Source organism: Leptonychotes weddellii, chromosome 1 (assembly GCF_054177405.1).
Source record: "Leptonychotes weddellii isolate Sample4059 chromosome 1, ASM5417740v2, whole genome shotgun sequence".
Lineage (NCBI taxonomy): Eukaryota > Metazoa > Chordata > Mammalia > Carnivora > Phocidae > Leptonychotes > Leptonychotes weddellii.
In genome coordinates this window covers 150153420-150179203 of record NC_138369.1, presented here as the reverse complement: position 1 = coordinate 150179203, position 25784 = coordinate 150153420, and the positions used below count along the sequence as shown (strand labels likewise).

Sequence of the window (25784 nt, the reverse complement as noted above, 5' to 3'; positions counted from 1 at the left end):
CACTATGCAAATAAAGAAAACAAAAAGAAGAAAAAAAACACCTAAGATACATACCAACTGTTCAAAGGCAGCAGCTCTGTTTTGATAAAATGTGGAAAGGTCAGCGTTCTTCTCTATAGGGCACAAACTGATCGCCTCAGTATAGCACTGAATAGCTTGTTCATATTTTCCTGCTTTAAAGTATTTGTTGCCTTTGTTCTTGGCTGCTTGGGCTCTATCAAGAGAGTTCTAAAATGAGAGGAAATAACACTTACCAATACTCAGGAATAGATTCAGATCAGTGATTAAACAGTGATAAACTGACAGAAGAAAAATGGGGAGGTAGAGTGGCTGTTTATAATGTAAGTCGCTTCATATAAGTATCTTCATGGGATAAAGTCTCAGTAGTAGGATTGCTAAGCCAAAGGTTTATGTATTTTTTTTTCATATTACAAGTTTTTATTTTAGTTAACATACAGTGCAACTGGTTTTTCGAGAATTCAGTGATTCAACATTTACATACAATACCCAGTGCTCATCACAAGTGCCCTCCTTAACACCCATCACCCGTTTAGCCTATCATCCCCTCAACATCCCTCCATCAACCCTCAGTTTGTTCTCTATCGTTAAGAGTCTCTTATGGCTTGTTTCCCTCTCTCCTTTTTTTTCTTTTTCCCCTTCCCATTTGTTCATCTGTGTTCTTTCTTAAATTCCACAATTTATGTATTTTTTATTTCAAAAAAATTGCTATAGTGCTTTAAATGTAAAGATCCACTTTCCTGCCATTCCTGCCAGCAAGAGTTGTGATAGCTAATTTTTGCCAGTCTAATGGGTTCTCAATCAGGGGTGATTTTACTGGTTAGGACACATTTCACAATTTCCGATCATCCAACCGTAGGAGGCAGGGGTGAGTAGCTGCTATTGTTAACCTGGTGGGTAGACACCAGGGATGCTGCTAAACATTCTGCAATGCACAGGACAGCCCCCCAACACAAAGAATTATCAGATCCAAAATGTCAGTAGTGTCCAAGTTCATTGAAAAACCATGATCTAAAGTAATATTCCAGTATTATTTTGATTTGCATTTTCCTCATTATTAATGAATCTGAAAATCTTTTCATGTTTATTGACCGTACAGCCTTCTTATTCTGAAAATGATTTATTCATGTGTGTTGCTATTTTTCTTTTTAAATTTTTTTTTATTAACATATAATGTATTATTTGTTTCAGGGGTACAGGTCTGTGATTCATCAGTCTTACACAATTCACAGTGCTCACCATAGTACCTACCCTCCCCAATGTCCATCACCCAGCCACCCCATCCCTCCCACCCCCCACCGCTCTAGCAACCCTCAGTTAGTTTCCTGAGATTGAGTCTCTTATGTTTTGTCTCCCCCCCTGGTTTTGTCTTGTTTCATTTTTCCCTCCCTCCCCCTATGGTCCTCTGTCTTGTTTCTGAAATTCCTCATATCAGTGAGATCATGTGATACTTGTCTTTCTCTGATTGACTTATTTCGCTTAGTGTAATACCCTCTAGGTCCATCCACTTTGTTGCAAATAGCAAGATTTCATTTTTTGATGGCTGCATAATATTCCACTGTATATATATACCACATCTTCTTTATCCATTCATCTGTTGATGGACATCTAGGCTCTTTCCACAGTTTGGCTATTGTGGACACTGCTGCTATAAACATTGGGGTGCATGTGCCCCTTCGGATCACTATATTTGTATCTTCGGGGTAAATACCCAGTAATTGTGTTGCTATTTTTCTTTTAGGTTGTTTGTCAACAGTGTAGAACAGATACTAGAAACACTTTGCTAGTGTTTTAATTATAATTATTATCCCAAATCTGTTGTTTGTTCATCAGTACATTTTTTGTACTCCCATCTTTGTCTCAGAATCTTCCTGGGGTACCCAACGCACATACTTCATGTGTACAATATGGAAGAGTTGGTGGTTACCACCGAGGACAGCTGTGAATACCTCAGTCAACATTTGGGAAGCATTCTGGAGACAATTCCAGTTATCCAGGTTCTAGCTACTAAGTCCAAGAGCTTTGTGGCACATCTTTACCCAAAACTTTGTCAGCATCATCCAGCTTTAACAAACATGTGATTATGAAAGAATCTATAGGTCTTCAACAGGTAAGCACTGACAAAGCAAAAGCAAAAGTAGCTGCCCTTATAAATAACTTAATAGGAACTGTGAAAGCCAAGTTGCTTAGGGCCTAGGGCATCTCATTCACAAACAGAAAATGAAATAGCAACCTTTTTTTCTATATGCTCTTTTATCCCTTACTCTGGCTTCATTTTCTTTGCTGCTTTTCCCCCCTATCTACCTTTTGTTCCCCTTCTCCTTTAGTCTGAGTACAACTATAGTTATTTTTTTTTAAAGATTTTATTAATTTATTTGACAGAGGGAGACACAACGAGAGAGGGAACACGAGCAGGGGGAGTGGGAGAGGGAGAAGGAGGCTTCCCGCGGAGCAGGGAGCTCGATACAGGGCTCGATCCCAGGACCCCGGGATCATGACCTAAGCCGAAGGCAGACGCTTAACGACTGAGCCACCCAGGCGCCCCTATAGTTATTTTTTAAAAGCATAGTGTGCAAAGATTTGTTGGAAACTGCATTTATCTAAGTTCAGATATATTAATACATTTTTTTAAAGTAGGCTCCACACCCAATATGGGGCTTGAATTCATGACCCCTGAGATCAAGAGCCACACGCTCTACAGACTAAGCCAGCCAGGCACCTCCTAAGTTTAGAATATTAAACAGTTTAAGCCAGCTAGTGTCAATAAGAACATATTTTAAAACTAGGATGTAGGAGGATGAAAAGAACCAAATAAACCACAAATAAATTAAAAGATGAATATAAATTCTACCATTTGTCCAAAGCCTTAATCATCTTCCGAAAGCTTTGACAGTGAAAATTCTTGGCACAAAACATCCATAGTAGACAACCAGGAATCTCTTATGTGGCTGTGGACTATAGGAGGGCAACTATCAAGTTGACTGCTGGAGAACTGCATTTGAAGCAACCTCAACAGTCCTCCCATTCCACTGAGAGAAGCAGAAGGCACACTGGAGTAGGGCTCTGTCATCCAGAAGGAGTAAAGATCGACTAAACCTAAGAGACAAGTGACAGGCATACCTGGTCTGTCTTTCAAGAGACCACACTGCCGAGTACTGCTAACATGAGAGAGAGGCATCCAACTCAAATAGAAACTAGTATTTGAGAAAAGCAGTATAAACCAAGCGAACAGAAACTTTAACATCAGTGGAATAAGAGGCTATCACATTTAAAAAAGAGGCTGCTTTTGAGGTGCCTGGGTGGCTCAGTCAGTTAAGTGTCTGACTCTTGTTTTCGGCTCAGGTCATGATCTCAGGGTAGTGAGATCAAGCCCCAAGTTGGGCTCTGTGCTGGGTGTGGAGCCTGCTTAAGACTCTCTTTCTCCCTCTCCCTCTAAAAATAAAATTAAAAAAGAAAGAGTCTGCTTTTACAGAGCACCAATTAGACATCTTGAAAGTTAAAAAGAATTATTACAATCAACTCAATAGATGGCCTGGGACTGCATATCAGAATGGGCATAACTGAGGAGCAAATTAACAAGTAGAAGGTAGAGCCAAGGCTATCTGCCAGAATGCAATGAAAACAGAGGATAGGGAGGTGAAAAGTCTGGAGGAAAAGTTAAATGACATGGAGTATAAATCCAGATGTTCCAACATGTATCTATCTGGAGTTTAGAAAGCGAGGCACAGAAAGGTGTGTTTAAGGAAATATTAGAAAAATTCCTGGAGCTGAAATGACACATTTTCAGACACATCAGAGTGAAATCTCCCAACAAAAGTCCTGAAAGGTTTTAGGCTGAAAAAACAGAGGATCCACAAAGGAAAAAGAACCAAACTGGTGTTAGGATGTCACAAACAAGAGGTACTAAAAAAAACCCAATGAAGTAACAACTTAAAGTTCTGACGAAAGATTATCTTGAATTTACAATCTTATACCTAGCCAAACTAGCTTTTAAGGTTGAACACAAGAACAGAAACAGAGGTGGTACAACTTCCTTACCACTAAAAATAAACCCGAAAGTGGGGCAAATACTCAATACAAGTAGGAAGGAGGGGATAAAGAAACAAAAAAGCAGCTTACATATAGCAGGATCATTAAACATGTTAATAACAATAATGTTAAAAGGTTAAATCTCCACATTAAAAAACTATGCTGCCTATTAGGCATGACCTAAAACAAAGTGACAGGTCAAAAGAATGTAAAAAAAGTTACAGAAGGCAAATACCAGGAAAAAGAAGGCAGTATCAGACAAATAACCATTAAAAAGCCTCAGATGGAACACAGAAGGACAGTTATACTGATAAAAGGAATAATCTGCCAAGAACACTTGGCACACTTTATGTGCCTAATAAAACTTCAAAATAATGAAACTCAGTTACTTCTGACATTATATATCAAGAAAAACATTCTTCCAATTTCTGGCAAAAAGTTTACAATGTTTCTAAGTCATTTAGAACATGGCTAATACACATCCTTAAACACAAGGGACTGTTTATGTAGAAAACAATGTGGCATATTAAAAGCATGTGAGAAGTATATCTGACTATAAACCTACTGAAGATTTATTTAGTATTTTAAAGAAAATTTGCAGATTACATAAAAAAACATTTCTGGACAGAGTGATGACCTTGTTTTTGTTTTTTTAATTTTATTTTATCATGTTATGTTAATCACCATACATTACATCATTAGTTCTTGATGTAGTGTTCCATGATTCATTGTTTGCGTATAACACCCAGTGCTCCATTCAATTGCCCTCTTTAATACCCATCACCAGGCTAACCCATCCCCCCAGCCCCCTCCCCTCTAGAACCCTCAGTTTGTTTCACAGAGTCCATAGTCTCTCATGGTTCGTCTCCCCCTCCTATTCCCCCCTTCATTTTTCCCTTCCTACTATCTTTTCTTTTTTTTTTTTTAACATATAATGTATTATTTGTTTCAGAGGTACTGACCTTGTTTCATTAGCAGAAACAGCAGTGAACTCTTTCCTGTCTAGAAGTTTAAGGCTAAATAATACCATACAGAATACCAGAAAAAGCATTCATAGCAAGGGCTGACAAGTTAAAAGAACAGAGAAATGAGTACACAAGGCTTCCTTCTTATACTTAGGATAGACACTTCTTACTTTTATTCAGCAAAATCTAAATCAACTTAAAACCAATCAGGTGAATCTTTCAATTAGCTATTTTCCTCCACTTGGTCAAGTTTTATAATAGCTCCTTTTAAAATTATTAAAAATTCTTTTACTCCAGGGTACTTAGCTGGCTCAGTCATTAGAGCGTGCGACTCTTGATCTTGGGGTTCTGATTTCGAGTCTCACAGTGGGTATAGAGATTACTTAAAAATAAAATTAAAAAAAAAATTCTTTAACTCCTAAGGCCAAAATCAGAGTCTGATTAATTTCCTTTCCTTATTCCCGTAAAAAACAAAACAAAAATAACCAAACAAAAAAACCCCACAACATGCCCCCAAACAATAAAAACCCACAAAACCAAAACCAACCCCCACAATGGTCTGAATGACACTGTGGAAAAGGACCAAATTACACAGGCAAATCACCAAGTCGCAATTTTCCTCCAGTGCTCCTCCACTGCCACTCCAGAAAGCAACCAAACTACATTTTCGGAGAGCACAATCTTGGTTAACATCCCTATCACCCTAAGCTCACTGCTTGCCCCATTACTTTCTGTCCAACTATTTCCCTTCATTAATAAAAATGCAGAGAAAGAATAGCATTACAACAAGGACAGTACAGAAAAACTAATTATTTCAGCCTACTGATAAAATTTAGGACAAAAAGCTGGCTAACATAATGCCAACCTTCTCCTGTGTCAGGAACTAAACCCATTTTCATAAGCTTTGAGGCGAAAACCAGGCAGAAATGAAAATATATGCACTGGACAAAAAAGTTTATATTAGAAAACACACGACTAACAATTCTTTATGAGGGATTTTAAATCCATCCTACAGGAATCCTTTGTACTACTTTTCAGTCACTCCCCACCCGCTACCACCAGTCTACATTCTCGAGTTATTATTTAATAATAACTTTCAGAATTAAAGATTGAAGTTAGAAAATAAGCCCAGGGCGCCTGAGTGGCTCAGTTGGTTGGGCGACTGCCTTCAGCTCAGGTCATGATCCTCGAGTCCAGGGATTGAGTCCCACATCGAGTCCGCATTGGGCTCCCTGCTCGGGGGAGAGTCTGCTTCACCCTCTGACCCTCCCCCGTCTCATGCTCTCTCTTACTCTCTCTCTTTCAAATAAATAAGTAAAAAATCTTAAAAAAAAAAAAAAAAGAAAGAAAATAAGCCCAAAGACGATTTTGAAAGCATATTTTATAAATGAGAAATGAAGATCTGCAGATCTAAAACATAATGGGAACATCTCGAAATGCTAGTATCTTTCATATGGTCTATTTGCATATCTAAAAGCTACTAGGGAGATTTAAAAGACTATAAAGCCATTTATCTTACTGGAAATCACTTTTGGTTTGGATAGTCTTTTTAAGGTTCTGAACATTCCGTAATATTTTACACTAAAATTCTGTGGAAATGCATCTCTCTGCATTTATTACAACAAATTATTTTCTAATTGATCTGAAAATTCTTTTTAACAAGTAAATTGTATCATGTCATTCCCTGCTCAAAACCCTCCAATAACTTTCCACTACTATTACCTACATACAAGACTCTAAACTTTACTTCAGCCATATACTAAATTTCCACACATGGGCATAAATTCAAACTCTGTGAATACTGGTCAGAATACAGATGAATTATGAAAAAGATATTTACATCTGCCTAGTATGTCACATAAAGTATAATTTAAAATGGTCTACTAGAAAACTTAGTTTTTTTCCATCCACACTTTAAGTTTCATCTCTTCATAATAACTGTCCAGGAGAGTTAACTCCATGACTTGATGTGATTCTGCAAATGAATTCAACAAATATTTGGCGCCAAATGTTACAGGGAATCCGAAGTTAATGCATTAAGCAAAAATCAACTGTCAAAATTACTTTTGAAGAATCTTTAACAGAGTACTCCACTGGGGACGCAGGGTAGGTGTTATTACTATCCTCATTTTACATATAAAGCAACTGAAGGCCAGAGAGACTAATTTGCTTAAGGCAGGATTCAAATTCAAGCAATACTTCTGTACTGCATGGATCATCATCCATGTTTTATGAAGAATATCATTAGAATCACACTCAGATTCACATTCTGGAACTAAATCAAAGAAAACAGATTCAGATATCATATCTTGCTTAGTACTGACTCTAGAGCAAAAGGTCTTTATATGAAAAGACAATCATCAGCACAATTAGATCTTTTTCTTTAAGCCAAGCAATTATAACTGAATTCATTTTAGTTAAAAGCACATTTTTTTTAGTAATTCTTTTTTTTTTTTTTTTAAGATTTTATCCATTTATTTGACAGAGAAAGACACAGCGAGAGAAGGAACACAAGCAGGGGGAGTGGGAAAAGGAGAAGCAGGCTTCCCGCTGAGCAGGGAGCCTGATGCGGGCTCAACTGCAGAATCCTGGGATCATAATTTGAGCCGAAGGCAGACGCTTAACCAGCTGAGCCACTCAGGCACCCTAGTTAAAAAGCACATTTGATGTAACTCCACTGTACAACGACCAACAGGATAGTCTTTATCCTGAAGGAATACTAGGGGCAGTGTAAGAAACAAACAGACTGGCAGCTTCTCTACAGAATTACTACTGATTTAAAAAACTGAAACGCCAATTCACATCAGGAAAATGTACATTAGGTGATTAGTAAATTGTAAAATAACCAGAAAATTATTACGCCCAAAGTAGCAACTGCATATATATATATACACATACACACACATACACACATCCAAAACTATTTGGGTAAGACACAAGAATTAAAAACAAATAACTCAGGTAATAAATCTAAAAGGAAACAATGAGAAAAGTAAATATGTATGTCTCCTTTCTTCAACAAACACTGTGCTAGAACTTGTCAAACAACAGGCAAAACCTAGGAATCTGCCCCACACCTTTGCAGAGACATATCTACTCTGGAAAACTAACATTTAAAGACAAAAGTGACAGATACTGAAGTATAATACCAGTAAATTTAGTGGAATACAAAGTTAAAAAAAAAAAATCAAGGTTTGACAGTCTGTGAAGGTTACTTACAGGGATTGCTGTGGAACAAAATGACTGACAAAGGACAGTTGGGAAAATACTCCAAGAAGGAAAAACAACAACAGGGTTATTTAGGGCACACACACACACACACACACACACACACGAAATTCAGGAGACCAAAAAAAGTCCTCTGAAAACACACACACACACACACACACACACACACACACACACACACGAAATTCAGGAGACCAAAAAAAGTCCTCTGAAAACAAGTCCTGCAATGGTAACATTGACTACATTACAGAAAGCTTTCAATGATTTACATTTGGCAATAAGAACTCACTGTAAATTTTTAGCAAATATTTATAAAATATTATTCTGAGGATCACAGTCACTGTGAAAAGAAATGAACTGGAATCTATGTATAAGAAAATAAAATGAGTATTCCCATAATTACACATTTATATCCAGTTAAAATATACGTGAGGCAGTTTGATAGTGTTTCTTTTCAATGGTTTCATTCCCTTAAATTTACCAAATTCCAAAAGCATATTTTAAAATTTGAATTTCAGCTTAAAAGAAGTAGCAATCAACCGTGGAAAACTTACAGCATGAGAAACAATCTTTTAAAATACTTTATCGACCAATTGTTACTTTTATATGAATAAAAGCTAGTATAACAAGAAAACACCTGAGATAATAATAATAAAGTCCTTTCCCGTATTATATTTTAAAAATTTACAACCAACCCCACCAACTCAATCGTAGTACAGAGCACTCTTTACCTAAGTACCCACTTGTACAAACACTGCTTCTGCAGGATTATGGTTGTAGTTCATTCAAAATCAAGTGATTTATAAAAAGAATGCCTAGGAGGCACCTGGGTGGCTCAGTTGTTAAGCATCTGCCTTCGGCTCAGGTCATGATCCCAGGGTCCTGGGATCGAGCCCCACATCGGGCTCCCTGCTCAGCGGGAAGCCTGCTTCTCCCTCTCCCACTCCCCCTGCTTGTGTTACCCCTCTCACTGTCTCTCTCTGTCAAATAAATAAATAAAATCTTTAAAAAAAATAAAAAGAAAAAGAATGCCTAAATAAGGTTTAAGACTGTTATACCAACTTCTAGGATTGATTGGTAGAATAAAAATGAAAAGCTGGAATTCTGAAAAAAATACTCAACTTGTGGAATTATGTGTATATATACATATATACACACACATTATGTATATATATGTATATATATGTATACATACACACACACATATATATGTAAATATATATATGTATCTACAAAGAATGAAGCTTCATTGGCACATTTACTCAACCTCTGCTTTGTACCAAACATTGTATTAGGGGGCGCCTGGGTGGCTCAGTTGGTTAAGCAACTGCTTTCGGCTCAGGTCATGATCCTGGAGTCCCTGGATCGAGTCCCGCATCGGGCTCCCTGCTCGGCAGGGAACCTGCTTCTCCCTCTGACCCTCCCCCCTCTCATGTGCTCTCTCTCTCTCATGCTCTCTGTCTCAAATAAATAAATAAATAAATAATCTTAAAACAAAACAAACAAACAAAAAACATTGTATTAGGTTCTGAGAACACAACAGTAAGACAGAGCCAGTCCTAGCCTTCACATATTCCAGATTATAGTAGGAAAGACATGAATAAGTAACTCTACTACCACGTGGTAAGTGCTATGGAAGGGAAAAGTTCAGGGTGTTATGTAATCACATAGTGGTATGCCCAGGTAAAGGGTTTCAGAAAAGGTTAAAATACCTACATGTTGTGATTTGAAGGATGAGAAGGTAGGAGTATTGGGCAGTGTTCACAGAATAGCCAAAGGCGAAAAACATGAGGAAGTGTCAAGACATAAAGCTGAAGACTTAAGCAGGATCAAGATCATTAAGGGTCTTAAATGATGATGGGTTTGAACTTTATGTTGTAGGAAATGAACTGAACACCACTTAAGGATTTTAAGCCTGGGGCTGTCAGGATTTATTCTAGCAGTGACAAAATGGATTAGAGGAAGACAATGAGAAGAACAGTTACTTAGTTGAGAAGTAATGGCAGTGGGAATGTAGTAGTAGTCAGACTTAAGAATTTTCTAGATGTTTTCCTGGATTGGATGTGGAAAACACAAAAGGGGCAGAAAGTTAAGATGACAGCCAAGTCTCTGGCTTGGGAAACTAGTTAGATGAGGCACACTGAAAAGGGGTACTCTCAGGAAGAACAGGAGTCTGGATGTGAAATATTTGTGGAGTAATGAAGTAAAAATTCCCCTTAAATTTGGGCCTCTTGAGAGGTCTAGGCTATAGACAAGAAATTAGGGAGCTATCAGTATATGAGATAAATAAAACTCCCGTAGAGCAAGCAAGCATCTAGTGAAGGTGTGGAAGATAAGAATGCTTATGATAGAACCATGAAGATCATGAAAAGGAAGAGGCAGAGAAAAGAGCCTGGAAAGGAGACCGAGAACAATCAGCAAGGGAGGTATCAAGAAATTTTTAAAAAGCAAAGAAAATCAGAATATAGTATATCAGAAGCCACAGGAAAAGTGATGAAATTAAGAGAAGACAATGTGAAATATTGCCAAGGATCAAGTGAGATAAAGACTGAAAGGTGTTCACTGGACTTAGCTATATAGGAATGTCATTGGTGAACCCGATTTTTAAAAAATGACTAGAAGCTCGTTTAAGGGGAGAGAATTACTTCACTTCAAAAATGACTGAAAACAGCATGTTAATCAGTCTGTGATCCCCTAATTAAAATGTTTAAGTACATTTCTCCCTTCCCATTCTAGAGTGCTTAGATTAGTGGTTCCTAACCATTTCATGTGGGATAACTCCCGTGTAACCTTAAAAAAACTTGAATACCAGAATTAACTGTATATTTTATCATCAGATTAAAAAACAACCGGATAAAAAGCTACTATACTCAATGAAGTTTTAAATAAATGCACATTTCAAAAAATCCCAAGTTTGAAAAAAGAAATGCCTAAGACATCTATCTGTGTAGAATACCATTACTTGGTGTGTATGTGGGTTTGGTAGTCCCTTGCTATAACTCAGGGCCAGAGACTGAGAAGCCCTATGGATAAGGTGCTCTTCAAAGAATCTTTCCAACTTTGGAAACCTGTAATTCTTCAAGTTAAAATGGCACATCATGGTAGGTTTTTCAATGGGCCAAAAAGAAATATGATTTAATACTTTAAGTACCTCAATCTCAGATGCTATCAACTGCAATCTGATGCCTTTCTTTAGTGAAATCCTAAAATCTCCATTACTTAAAGAGAAATATGAATTTCTGCTTTTGCTTTCAAGTGTTTATCCCAGAAAAAAAGATAAATGGATACAGTCTACACTGCACACGAAAATCACAGGCCAGATAATTTTATTGGTTCATTTTACATAAGGCAACATCGGCCAACAGACAAAAACCACTGACTTTTATTCACTGAACTCTGAAAAAACACTATTTGTCCATTCCTTCATTCCCTTAAAAATTACAGCTATTGCTCAGGTGGGCAAAGAATAGTTAGGGCATCAGGATTCTGCCAGTTTTTCCATCAAATGAAACAAATGATTTCCTTATTTACCAAACCCACTAAAGTTGCCAAATGAAAGGTGCTATTCAAATATAAAGCAATTTCTCCAACCACAGATAATAAATAAATAATAACTGGTGGTCACTTATAGATAGTCTAATAATAACTTTAAGGACCAGACTATAAAAAAGACAGAAAAATATTTTTTCAGTATTTATTAGTCACCATCAAACACAAATTTCCTTTAGAAAAATGGCAAAGACACTTTTAACTGTTGCTTTACTGAAGAATAATTTGGTAATTCAAAGCAAGAATATAAGCCCACAAATTCCAGAAGGTGAACAACCCTAAGTGTCTTTTGCTCAGTTTTATTTTGGGCCAAAAATAATAAATCATTTTAAAGCAGTTCAAGTTATACAAGTCAATCATAAAGTCTAATTTTTAACAGCAGCAACTTAAAAAAATTGTTCTGATAAAACTACAGAACACCCCCAAATTTAAAAATCATTACTTTTGACCCAGACAATGCTGAAAAACTAAAAACGGGATTTAAGAAAATCTAAAATCTGAAAGACAGTTTGCTGAATTCTATACCAATGGCATACTAAATTCAAATACCAAATGGTATTTGAGATGGGGCAATATTTGAAACTGCAAAAAAAAAAAAAAAAAAAAAGTCAAAAAGTTTCATGTATAAAAATTGTTTTTATTTTTAGTGATTATAGAACTAAAAGCTTTTATGTATTTTTCATTCATTTATTATTCTTCTGTGATTAAAATTAAGCTAAAAAATGAAATAGGAAATGACCAGAGAATTTCAGACATATGAAAATGATATAAGACAAGTGCGAATTCAAAGAATCCCCCGATTACCACTCTCATTAGCAGCACTCAGAGGCAACAATTTTTAGGGCTGGAAAAGATATGAGAGACCTAAAATACTGTAATCCTCTTATAGTATGGGGATGACAGTAGACCAGAGAGGTAAAATGACTTTCCCAAAGTAACTATGCTGGAGAGTCCACTACACACATCTCCTAGTTCTCATAGTCCATGGGCTCTTCCAGCATACCATACTGCATCTTTTCTATATTTAAAAAAAAAAAAAAAGCTATGTTTTTGGGCGCCTGGGTGGCTCAGTTGGTTAAGTGACTGCCTTCGGCTCAGGTCATGATCCTGGAGTCCCGGGATCGAGTCCCACATCGGGCTCCCTGCTCAGCAGGGGGTCTGCTTCTCCCTCTGCCCTCTTCCCTCTCATGCTCTCTCTCTCATTCTCTCTCTCAAATAAATAAATAAAATCTTTAAAAAAAAAAAAATTAAAAAAAAAAAAAAGCTATGTTTTACTCTCCCATTACAAAGACTATCTATCTGGCTCTCTCACAGCCTAGCACAATGCCTGACATATAGTGGGCATTAAATTATGGTAGTTCACTCCCACAGCAAAACTTCCTTTAAAGCTAATTTGACTACTTAGTAAAATCATGTCTTTAACCTGAATAATATAATGTGGAAATGACTTGCAAATGTATTTAATGACTGGGAGTTATTTGACCAAAGGTTTCTCTGAACTCTGATTTAGTCTGACTACCACTGTACAATCCAAGAGGCAAATAAAATCTTCCACCCCACCCCATCCAGTATTGTTAAATGCAGCCAGGCTTATTCCCCACAGCTGTCAGATACCAAAAGGATTTAACAGTCGGTTCAACAAAACCATGCAAAGCGGTTCACCAGATACTCTGATACTTGGCCTAACATCAAAGAATCTTTACCACGCATGTCAGGCTTGATCATGTAAATTTTCAGGTAAAATTAAAAAATGAATTTAAGACGCTTCAACCAAAAAAGTTTAAGAATTTATCTGTGGGAACAGATAAAAAAACAAATGCTACTTAACACCATTTCACTCTGCCAACCAACAGTCACTCTATTTACCTATCCCCTACCCTAAGAGACTTCAAAAAACGGGGGTGGCTCGTTATTAAAAGGTTATTACGGATCAAGTTCTAGGCCTTGGAAATCACAAGAATTCCTGTCAACCACAATGTACTAATCGTAAATGGAAGTTGGCTTCCTTCACTAATTAAATACAATCTTCACATTTGCAAATGTCCCCCGTACCCAAAACGCCAGAGATAAATGCTGTGTCACTGAGAAAAAAAAGACAAGTATTTTTCTGAAACCAAAGGGAAACTATCAAAGAAGGACGCTAACTTGTGCCCTCGGGCTATTCCAATCCCTACAAAGGCAGCCAGAAATGTGCTAAACCCATGTGCTGCCAGGCAGCTTCCGTCTAATGGGAAGCCCCCTGACCCGCACAGCTAGTCAAGGAAAGGCTGCACCCGCTGGGTTCCAGCCTCATAGCCCAGGGCTGCTTCTCACCATTTCCAAGTGAGCACCGGGGCCATCGGGATGTCCGCTGCCCGGGGCCGGACTGGCCCTGCCCTCTGGGGTCTTCCGTTCGCTGTTGCGCTTTAAACCGCCGGCGTCGCCTCGGCCCCCAGCCTCCCGGCGCCGCCTCTGCCGGCTCCACAGGTACATGGCACCTGCGCCCAGCAGCAGGGGCGCCCCGACTGCCAGCGCCAGCTGCCATCGCGGTAGGCCCCCAGTGCCGGGGCCCGCAGTCGCGCCGCCGCCGCCCACCCCACTCCCGGAGCTGGGCGCAGCCGCCGCGACCACCGCCGCCTCCACAGGCTTAGAGGCGGCCATGACAAGTGTCCTCCGCCACCGCCTCCCTGCTGGTCGCGGGCGCTTCAGTCACCAGGTAGCGTGCGAAGGAAGACCGGAGGGAGGGAAAGAAGGCAGTGGGCGAGCGAGCACGCTAGGCAGCGAGAGCGGACGACAGAAAAGGGCCAGAGGTCACCGGAAGCCTAAGGCATGCCGGGCCAGACTCGGCCGTCCTTTTCCTCCCTTCTCAACCATGGGGAGGGAGGGGGCGGAGAGAAGAGGGGAAATTACTTCCGGGTCAGGGGGAACAGGGCGGGAGTGGGGGCGTTGTGAGTGGCCCTTTCTCTATCGTTTTGCGCCGCTGCTGTTTGTCAGACTAGCTTCTAGGGCCTTGGGCCTCCGGTGAGGGAGGGCCCTCTTATTTGGGGAAGTGGAGGAGGGACGCTTATACAGCGGATCTATGCTGCGCAGGCGAACGGCGGAGGCTCTGCAGTGGTCCTAAGAACGGGTGGGAGTGGTGGAAGAGTTGTGAATGTTATTGGTTGGCAGGAGTGGTGGGCGGGGCGTAGCCTGAGTAGCCCGGTTTATTGGTGGAATTTGGGCTCCGTTTTCCTATTACCGCCACGTAGGTGCTTCTTAGACCTTTGGGAACGGTGGTTTGGTTATCCGTTTGGACGTTCGGGAAACCAACGGATTAGAAGGACTGTTAAAGGTGTGTGAAGGAAGAACTCAAAGCTAGAGCTAGCCTGTTGTATTACCAACTCTCTTATTTCTACCGTGGCCGGATTTTAGTTTGAAGGAATTTGAGATTACTGGGGGCAACAGCAGATAGCAGAAATCAGACTGGGTGGAAACGGGCAAATCTAAATTGGCTTCCGCCAAAACGGCTTGAACGGAGTCCCTGCGGTTCACCGTCTGCACCAGTTACGAAAGCGATGACGTCTGTGTGTTGTTAATGAAGTTCTGAGTGGGTGGAAATGGAAGACCCAGAGTTCCCACCTGCTTGCAGCTTTCCTATACGTATTTGTGCCTTGTGCTGGATTTCTCTTGACATCCCAGCCCACGTCGCGATCCCTGGAGCACCCGCGCCCTCCGCAGTGCTCTGATCCGCCTACTGCCTTGCGAGTTTTGCACTAGCTGTCTCAGCCTTCTTGCTTCATTCCCAAACGGAAATTTCAATTCATAGCTTTCATATATTGAATAGCTTTGTCAACTCCTTTCCCCATGCTCTGCACCAGACATTTTAAAATACAAGAGTGTCCTTTGCAAGGAATTGCTGGAATTCATAGTATTTTCAGTAAGAAAAGACAAGTATTAATAGAGAATGAATCCAGAACTGTGGCTCCCATTTCAAGTATACTGGTCTGCAGCCCCTTATATTAAAAATTTACAAAGGGTCATTTTGCTTTTGGGCACAAAGAATTTTCAACATCACAGTAGAGCTACATAAAGATTGAAAGATAATTTATTAAGTGGCACAAAAATAGACGGATTAAATTAGAATGGCCTAATTCAAAGATTTCAGGATCGTTGCTTTTCTCCTGCTTCATGTGGGTTCCTATTAGTAAATTGCTTTCAGGTAATAGGGTTCCTCAGCAAAAGACTAAAAAGATGAGCTAAAAATAATAGCAATAGAATTGAGTTGATCAAATAGTTATTGTTGCAGGCAATCATCTTTTCTTCCTTCCTGATTCCCCCCAGAGGAAAGTCTTCTGGCCCTTAATCCAATTTCTCCCTTGCCATTTCAGAACAGAGTTAGGATTTTTCTTTACTGAAATATCCATTTTTCTGCAGCCTCGGGGGATTGTAGAATGCTAGTAATTACTATTGGTAGGAACTAAGTCCTTTGAAGTTTTTTTTTTAACTTATTTATTGGAATAGGTAACATTGTTATGGTTGCAATCCAAAAGTTATGAAGGGGTTACTGTGAAAAGTCACCCAGTTCCCCTCTTCAAAGGTGATCAGTGTTAGAATTTCTTGAAACACTTTGTTTAATTAATATTTGTCTAAAAGGCTGCTTTTATTGGTTTTATTTTTAAGATCGGCATCAGTAAATGAATTTGTTCTTGTTACTTTTGTTATTTGTTGAACAGACCATTTTCATTCTCTAGCCTATTCATCTCTTTTCTCCCATTTTGTCCATCATTTCCTAATTGATTATAGTGTAGAACTGAGTAAGAATGTCATCAGTTGTATGACTTTATTGACCTGATGCATAAATTTCTGAGCTCTGAAATAGTGAAAACATACCTCTCACATCTATATGTGAAAGATTTAATTAGATAACATTTAATTTCTTTTTAGGATATTGTTTGTTACAAAATAGCAGACATTCACTGCTTAGTTTTCTGTTTTTCTGAATTTTAAAGGAGAGAAGTAAAATTGTCTCTAAGAAAACTGAAATTTTGTATATGTGAACATAGAGATTTTCTTTTTCCTGCTAGATTAATGGAACTCAATAGATTTCTTCACCTCTTTTCTGGTCTATCTGGTCAGTTGAAATGAGGTAGAACAGCTAATGGACTGGGATGCAGGAGACCTGAGTTCTTTTTTTTTTTTTAAGATTTTATTTATTTATTTGACAGAGACAGTGAGAGAGGGAACACAAGCAGGGGGAGTGGGAGAGGGAGAAGGAGGCTTTCTGCTGAGCAGGGAGCCCGATGCGATGCGGGGGTCGATCCCAGGACCCTGGGATCATGACCTGAGCTGAAGGCGATGCTTAACTACTGAGCCACCCAGGCGCCTTAGACCTGAGTTGTTATTCTAGATTTTAATACTAAGGAGCTATGTGTGTGACTGGGGGCACCAATGTGACCAGTGGATTAGATGATTTCTAAGTCTCCTCCTAGCTTTAAAATTGTATGATTATATCCCCTCAATTGTTATTGCTACATGAAAGGCTTTCTTATTGGTAGAGTTGGTAGATAGCTGCTTGATTGGTGTTCAAGCCTTCCAGTGAGTCCACAGACATATTAAGCACATACATACACATTTGGATTCTCTCTCAACTTTTCCTTAGGTTTCCATTCTCTATTTTTCTTCACTGCAAAATGACTGGAAAGAATTGTTTATGCTTGTTACCTCTATTTATTTATCATCCATTTCATCCAAAATCTCTTATAATCTGGTTTCTAACTTTATTACTAGTCTGAAACTACCTTAAAGGTCACTTAATTCATTGTTTGTTTTTGGCCTTCATATGCTTTTACTGAAGCACATGATACCATTGGTTAGTCCCTTCTTGAAACGTTGTTTTCCCTGGCTTTCAGGAGACTAAATTCTTCTGGTTCTACTCTCTGACCAATTTCTAGATAAATGCTGTCCAATAGAACTTTCTGTGATGTTGGAAGTGTTTTATATCTGTGACATCCAATATGATGTCTAATAGCCACATATGGCTACTAAGCACTTGGAGATATAGCTAGTGTGACTCAATTTTTCATTTTCATTTAAATAGACATAGCCCTTTTTACCTTGTTTTATAGAATTATACTTGTCCTGCCTCATCTGTTATACTGTAAGCATCCCAAATCAGAAGCTATGTCTGATAACTTATCTTTTTATCTTTTATGGTGCCTAACATAGTGTCTCCAATAAAGCTATATGTCAGAGCAAAGGACTATGTTTTTTCTTTTTGCGTTGGACCTATACAACAGTATAATTTTTTTCCTCACAACTCCCACATTGCCACAATTATTTGTTCTCGTGTGCCACCCATACTCAGTTCTGAGTCCTTGAGGGGTAAGAATCATGTTCTAGTTGTCTTTGTGCTCCTGCATCTGTTACATGGCTGGGCACACAATAATTATTTATCCGTGCGACATAATACCTGAAATGTGGTCAGTGCTGAATAAAGAGTTGATGAAGCGTTTGTTGAACAATTCCCTGACTGCTGCTTCATTTCCATTACTGTTGCCAGCGTGAATGGTCTGGAGCCACCACTGCTGTCCAACCACTGGTATCAGCTAAGAAACCAACTCAATTGCTGCCACTGCTGCCTTCACCAGGAATAGTCTGCTTCCATTACCACCATCATCCTGTCTATTGGTTTCCAGTCCCAAGCATGCTGTAGTCAGTTACCATCTGCACCGCTGTAGCTGCTTCCATTGGGATCTGATTGGTTTGTCCTTCATACCCCACTTACGATATATAGAAGTCTGAGTTTCCTCTGAGCCCTCGTGCTGTTAATTTTTCCCCAATTTTTCTCCTGATGGTTTCTGCCTTATTCAACTTCCATCAAAGCATCAGTTGAGTGGGTGGTACTTCTTTGTTTCTCAGGGGGAATGTCACTTGATGATTCAATCAAGTGGCTGTTCTTTTTGCTGTCAGAAGGAGCCTCTGCATTTATCTTCAGGGAACAATCTACAGTCACCCTAGCTCCCTCTCCTTAGCTGTGACTGATGGCGCATACATGTATTTTATGCACTCATTTGTCACCTTTCCACCCACTCACCGATTTGTAAGATCTATCTCATCAATCCTCGTCAACTTAGTTCATCACCACCCACAAGAATTTGTGTCATTTGCAAATGTAGAAATGTTGCCTTGCTTATACTTCTAAAGATATTACATATAGATTACGTGAATTGTGCCCTGCACAAGGATGCTAGAGCAAGTGGGGGCTGAGGTCTGGCCTGCACTTTTTTCCTCACAGTCTGGTATCCAGCTGTGTCTGCCTGGAGAAAAGCGCTCCATTTTCTGAATAGCATGAAGATACTGGCCCATCACTAAGTGATGGGCCTGCAGTGGAGTATCCACCAATAAAGGGTACCATTGTCAAATTCATTTCTATTAGACTAGTAGCCTTGGTTATGCAGACTTGATCTTAGCATGGATCTAGCACTGAACCTGAAGTCCTCTAGGCTATTCTTCCCTATCTTTACCTTTTGTTGTTTTTCCAAACCAGTGAAAACTAGCCTCAAATCCAACAATGAGGAGGAGACTTCATTTTGTTAAATTATGAAAAAATGTAAAACCATAAAAAAATAGTTTCTGTGCCTAGGTTCTGGTTATCTATTGCTGCTTAACAAACTATCCCAAGTGGCAGTGGCTTAAAACAACGATTTTATTACATCTTAAAGTTTTATTGCTCAAGAATTTGGGCAAGGCTTGATTGACTCTTCTCTTGGTGTCAAGAGTTTATTCTTCTGGCAGATGGACTAGTCTGGAGGGCTCAAGACAGCTTCACTCAGTGTCTCACACCTTGGTGCAAATGGCTCGAAGACTGGAGTGATTTTAGACTATGTGGGGGGGGCACCTTCTTGTGGCCTTTCCAGCATGGCATGTGGCAGCTAAGGGTTCTTAGAGAGAATGTCCCAGGAGCCCTAGGCAGAAGCTGCATAACTTTCCAAAACATCACTCTGCCACCTTCTATGGACCAGGCATGTTACTAAGGCCAGCACAGATTCATGGGGAGGTGAATTAGACTCCAACTGTCAATGGGAGAAGTAGCAAAAAAGTTGCAATTCTTTTAAATCTACCACCATCTTCCACTAAGATTTAACCAATGTTACAATCTTGCCATATTTGCCTGTGACATAGAAAAACATTTTTATTATAGAACCTTGATAAAGATCACCTGGAAGTCTAAATAAATGATCATACCTCATAGTGAAATGTTAGTACTTTTCTCTTTGAAGTCAAGAACCAGTTGGGGATTCCAGGTTCTATTACATGGTACTGAAGATGTTAGCCAAAATAATAAGACAAAAAAAGGAAATAAAAGGAGATTGGAAAGAAAGAAGTAACTTTTCATTATTTATAGACAATATGGTTGTCTCCATAGAAAATAAAAAAAAAAGTATAATTTACTAGAATTAATAATTTAGCAATGTTGCTGGATAAAAGATTAATGCTGTTCTCAAATTGGTCCCTTATGTTTTCCAAACTATTGGCTATTTTGTTGTTCTCCTGTTCTCAGGTCTGGCAGTTGCCTTGTTGCTTTCTTTTCCTCCTTCATGGACAACTATTCCAGCTCTTAGCTGTTGGTGGTTTGACCCCACACTGTCCACTTGGGAGTGGAGTACATCTTGTCACCAGTATTTGCTGTAGGGTTGGCCATGGATATTTTCCTTTCCAATTGCTCTATTGGTTTTTATGTGGGGATTCAGAGGTTGAAAAGCTATGCTGTCTTCATTATTATTTTCCCAGAATACCTCTAGCTCAATAGCATTTTGATCTTGTATCTACTCATTTAGAGAAGTTTCTTTTTCTTGTTACTAGGCATTTTTCTTTTTACCTTTATTATGACATAATTATGGTTTCACAGGAAGTTGCACATGGAGGTCCCATGTACCTTTTATGCCACTTTTTCCAATATTAACAACTTGCATAACTATAGGACAATATTAAAACCAGAAAATTGACATTGATACAATCCAAAAAATTTATTCAGATTTCACCAGCTATACACACACTCCTTGTATGTATGAGTTACAGTTCTGGGCAGTTTTAACACATTTCATGTAACTACCACTGCAATCAAAATATAGAACTGTCCCATCAGCACAAGGCTCCCTCATGCTGAACTTTTATAGCCAAAACCCCCCTGCTCCAAACCCTTAACCCTTGGCAATCACTAATCTGTTCTTCTTCTCTGTGACTGTGTTATTTCAAGTATGCTATATAAAAAAATTATATAGTATGTATTCTCTCGAGACTCAACTTTTTCACTCAGCATAATTCTCTTAAGGGCAATCTAAATTGTTGTGTATATCAAATCTGTACATTCATGTGTCGGTTTTTGCATGAACATAGGTTTTAATTTCTCTAGGGTAAATACCCAAGAGTGCAATTGCTGGATCATATAGTAGTTGCATTTTTAGTTTTAAAACAAACTGGTAAACTATTTTCCAAAGTGACTGTACCATTTTTAAGTCCCATCAGCACCATAAGAAGGATTTAACTTCTCTGCTTCTTCTCCAGCATTTGGTATTGACACTATTTTTAAAAGTTTTATCCATTCTGATAGGTACTTATAGTGATATCTGATTTTGGTTTTAATTTTCATTGACCTGAGGGGTAATGATGTTGACATCTTTCGATGTGCTTATTTGCTATCTATCTTTTTCAATGAAATGTCTTTAATGTCTTTTGCTCATTTCCTAATTGGATTGTTTGTTCTTTTAATGTCAAATTTTGGAGGCTATTTATATATTCTAGAAACTAGTTGGATATGTTTGCAAATGCAAATATTTTCTCCCAGTCTTCAGCTTGTCTTTTCATTTTCTTAACAGGGTCATTTACAGAGCAAAAGATTTGAAAATGATGAGATCTAGTTAATTAGTTTTTCCTTTTATGCATTATACATCTAGTGTGAAATCTAAGAACTCTTTGCTTTGTTTCCTTTTTAAAAAAATTTTTAAGATTTTATTTTTAAGTAATCTCTACACCCAGTATGGGGTTGAACTCACAATCCTGTGATCAAGAGTCACAGTCTCCACCAACTGAGCCAGCCAGGCACCCCTCTTTGCCTAGTTCTTGATCTCAAACGTTTTCTTCATTTTTTTCCCTAAAAGCTTTATAGCTTCACAATTTATGTTTAAGTCTGTGATCCACTGTGAGTTAATTTTTTTGTGTAGGGTGGGAGACATAGGTCAAGATTCATGTTTAACTTTTTTTTAAAAAACAGGGTGAATGCAGGTGCACACACCCCGCTGGATGGCTGCTAGAAGATTCATTTTTAAAACTGTGAATGTCCAATTGTTCCAGCACCATTTGTTGAATAGGTTTTTCCTTAGTCCATTGAATTGTTTTTGCACTTTTTCAACATTTAGTTCAGATATATATATCTGTATCTGTTCCTGGATTCTCTATTCTGGTCCAATGGTCTATGTGTATCTCTATCAACACCACACTGTCTCTATTATTGTAGCTATACTGTAAGCCTTAACATTCAATAGCATGGTTCTCCCACTTTACTCTTCATTTTCAGAATTGTTTTTGACTGTTTCATGTCCTTTAGAATTTCTATAAACTTTAGAATAAGTTTGTATGTCTACAAACACCTGGATAGGAATTTGTATTAAACCTAGAGGTCAGTAGGGGGAGAATTGACATCTTTACTCTATGGAGTCTTTTAATTCATGAGTAAGCCTTTCCATTTCTTTAGTCTTCTTTGATTTCTTTCATCAGGTTTTTGTCATTTTCAGAATACAGATTCTGTACATGTTTTCTTAGATTTCACTTTCTTTGGGGGGGCAATTATAAATGATATTGTGATTTTAATTTTGATTTCCACATGTTCATTTTTAGTATGTAGAAATGCAATTAATTTTTCTTTGTATTGAGCCCGTATCTTGGGACATTGCTGAAACTCACTTAGAGGTTCTCAGAGTGTTTTTGTAAATCCCTTGGGGTTTTATATAGAGACAATCATTATCTGCAAATACAGACAATTTTATTTCTTTCTTTAAAATTTGTATGCCTTCCCTCACCCCCCTCTAATTTTCTTCCCTCATTGCACTGGCTAGAACTTCTAGCACTGTGTTGAATCAAGGTGGTGAGAGTGGGCATTCTTGCCTTTTTCCTGATCTCAGGGGGAAAACTTTCAGCCTTTCACCATTAAGTATGACATAAAGGAGTCATTTTAAAATAACATCTTTTCATGATTACAAAAGTGATACATGATCACTTACAGAATATAGAAAAAAAGCATAAAGAACAAAACAAAATTATCTGAAATCCCATGATTCGTAGTTGACATTTGAGATCATACTAATAAACTGTATCTATTAGGGTTCTCCAGAGAAACAAAACCAGAAGGGTGTGTGTGTGTGTGTGTGTGTGTGTGTGTGTGTGTGTGTATGTAGGTGTGTGTCATGTAGTGAGAGAGAGGGGGAGATTTATTTTAAGCAATTGGCTCACATGATTATGGAGGCTGATAAGTCCAAAATCTGCAGGGTGGGCCAGCAGGCTGGAGACCCAGGGGAAGCAATATTACACTTGAAGTCCAAAGGCAGTCTATTGTTAGAATTCCCTCTTGCTTGGGGTAGGTCAATCTTATTTTCTATTCAGGCTATTTGGTTAAATGAGGCCCACCCACATTATGGAGTACAATCTGCTTTACTCAAAATCCACTAATTGAAATATAAATCTCATCCAGAGATCTTGTCATTTGTGATAACATGAATGGACCTAGAGGGTATTATGCTAAGTGAAATAAGTCAGACTGAGAAAGACAAATACCACATGATTTCACTTATATGTGGAATCTACCAACTAAATGAATAAACAAACAAAAAGCAGACTCAGACCTATAAGAAAAGAGACCAGACTGATGGTTGCCAAAGGGATGGGCAAAATTGATGATGGGGAGTGGGAGATACAGGCTTCCAGTTATGGAATGAACAAGTCATGGGAATAAGAGGTATAATGTAGGGAATATAGTCAATGGTATTGTAATAGCATTGTATGGTGACAGATGGTAGCTACACTTGTGGTGAGCATTGCATAACATATAGAGATGTTAAATCACTATGTTGTATGCCAGAAACTAATGTACCATTGTGAGTCAACTATACTGAAATTAAAAAAAATTTTTAAATTTTATTTGCCATAAATAAATAACCATTTATACTTTTAAAAAATGTAAATCTTTTTTTATTATATTAGTCACCATACAGTATATCATAGTTTTTGATGTAATGTTCCATGATTCATTGTTTGCATATAAAAATGTAAATCTCATCCAAAAACACTCTCATGGAAATCCAGAATAGTGTTTGACCAAATAGCTAGGCACATGGCCCAGTCAATTTGACAAATAAAATTAACTATCACAATTTATTATATTTTGATTTTGTCACCAAATATTTTATTTTGAGAAGTTCCCTGTGTCATTAAATCCCTTGGTTTTCTATGATTACATAGAATACTGTTGTATGAATATGCCATAATTTATTAGCATGGTCTCCAATTGTGCCTTTAAGATGTTTCCACATTTTTGCTATTTTATTTTATTAAAAGATTTTATTTATTTATTTATTTGGGAGAGAGTGTGTGCATGTGGGGGGAGGAGCAGAGAGAGAGGGAGAGGGACAAGCCGACTCCAGACTCCATGCTGAGCATAGAGCCTGATGGGGGACTTAATACCACAACCCCGAGATCATGACCTGAGCTGAAATCAAGAGTGGGACACCTAGAGGTGCCTGGGTGGCTCAGTCGGTTAAGCGGCTGCCTTCGGCCCAGGTCATGATTCCAGGGTCCTGGATCGAGCCCCACGTCAGGCTCCCTGCTCCGCGGGGAGCCTGCTTCTCCCTCTCCCTCTACCTGCCACTCACCCTGCTTGTACTCTCTCTCTCTAATAAAAAATAAAAAATCTTAAAAAAAAAAAAAAGAGTGGGACACCTAACTGAGCCACCCAGGCACCCCACATTTTTGCTATTTTTAACAATGTTATGATGAACAAATAACCCTGCATACCTCTGATTATATACTTATAATACTAAGAAGAGAAATTTCTGGGTCAAAGAACGTGAATATTTAAAACAAATCTTCTTAATTCATCTTGCTGTATTTCTTTCCAGAAAGACCATATTCATACTAAGAGTATATGGCATTTGATCCTCAGAAAAGATTGTTCTGGAGCTTTGTTAAAGTTTTTATTTATAATATCCTGAAGATTACCCATTGTTTATTTTTTTTAAAGATTTATTTGTTTGAGAGAGAGAGGGGAGGGGAGAGGGGTTGAGGGAGAGGGAGAGAAAGCATCTCAAGCAGACTCCCTGCTGAGTTCAGAGCTGGACCTGGGGTGGGGCACGTGGGGCACGGGGTGGTTATCTCACAACCCTGAGATCATGAGCTGAGCTGAAATCAAGAGTCTGACGCTCAACCAACTAAGCCACCCAGGCATCCCTACTCATTGTTTATTGACTCAAACTTTAACCTTTCCAATTTCTTTTTCTAAATGTCACAAATATTTTGTCACAGTTTCCTTTAAATGTTTGGTGATCCACTCTGTTATTCTACATTGCAAAATTTTGCCCCTCTTAGAAGTGAGACTCATGGGATTCTTTAATTCCCTCGATTCTTTTCTGGGGCACTTCTATGGGGAGGCTTGTAGACTCAGACTAAAAAAAAAGTGCTGAGACATTACCCTTAGATTCTCTGAAATTGTAGTTAATAGCTGGGAAGAAGCCTTTTCTGAAATCTAACACACTAATGAGCTAAACTGGCAAAGTTTTTTTACAGAGCAGTAAGTTTTAACAAATAGCGTGTTCAGTCTGTTTTGGAATAATAGCTGCCCAGGGATCAACAAGACCTTGAGAGGCCATGCAATTAATAGCACTACTGGAGGCAAAGCTGCACAGATTCCATCTCTGGTAGATGAGAATCAATACTGTGCTTCAAGGTCTCTTGTGGAAGAGATGATATATTGTCTTACAAAAACCTATTCCA

The 25784-nt window shown here is 38.5% G+C and overlaps 2 protein-coding genes across 3 annotated transcripts in view; one reads left to right on the top strand and one right to left on the bottom strand.

The window, feature by feature from the left end:
- The window catches only part of TOMM70 (translocase of outer mitochondrial membrane 70), a 37736-nt gene extending 23086 nt beyond the window's left edge, over positions 1 to 14650 (bottom strand). Inside the window, exons 1-2 of the mRNA XM_006729576.3 lie at positions 14103 to 14650; positions 55 to 228 (exon numbers count right to left, since the gene is read on the bottom strand). Coding sequence (XP_006729639.1) covers positions 55 to 228; positions 14103 to 14429 — 501 coding nt within the window. The 5' untranslated portion in view covers positions 14430 to 14650. The remainder of the gene's footprint in view (positions 1 to 54; positions 229 to 14102) is intronic.
- A 291-nt stretch (positions 14651 to 14941) lies between these two features.
- Positions 14942 to 25784, top strand: part of LNP1 (leukemia NUP98 fusion partner 1) — a 31714-nt gene continuing 20871 nt past the window's right edge. The window contains exon 1 of one of the 2 annotated variants that reach the window (XM_031024060.2): positions 14942 to 18507. The gene's annotated coding sequence lies outside the window, so the exon portion shown is untranslated. The remainder of the gene's footprint in view (positions 18508 to 25784) is intronic. The other variant, XM_081797860.1, reaches the window with a different exon arrangement.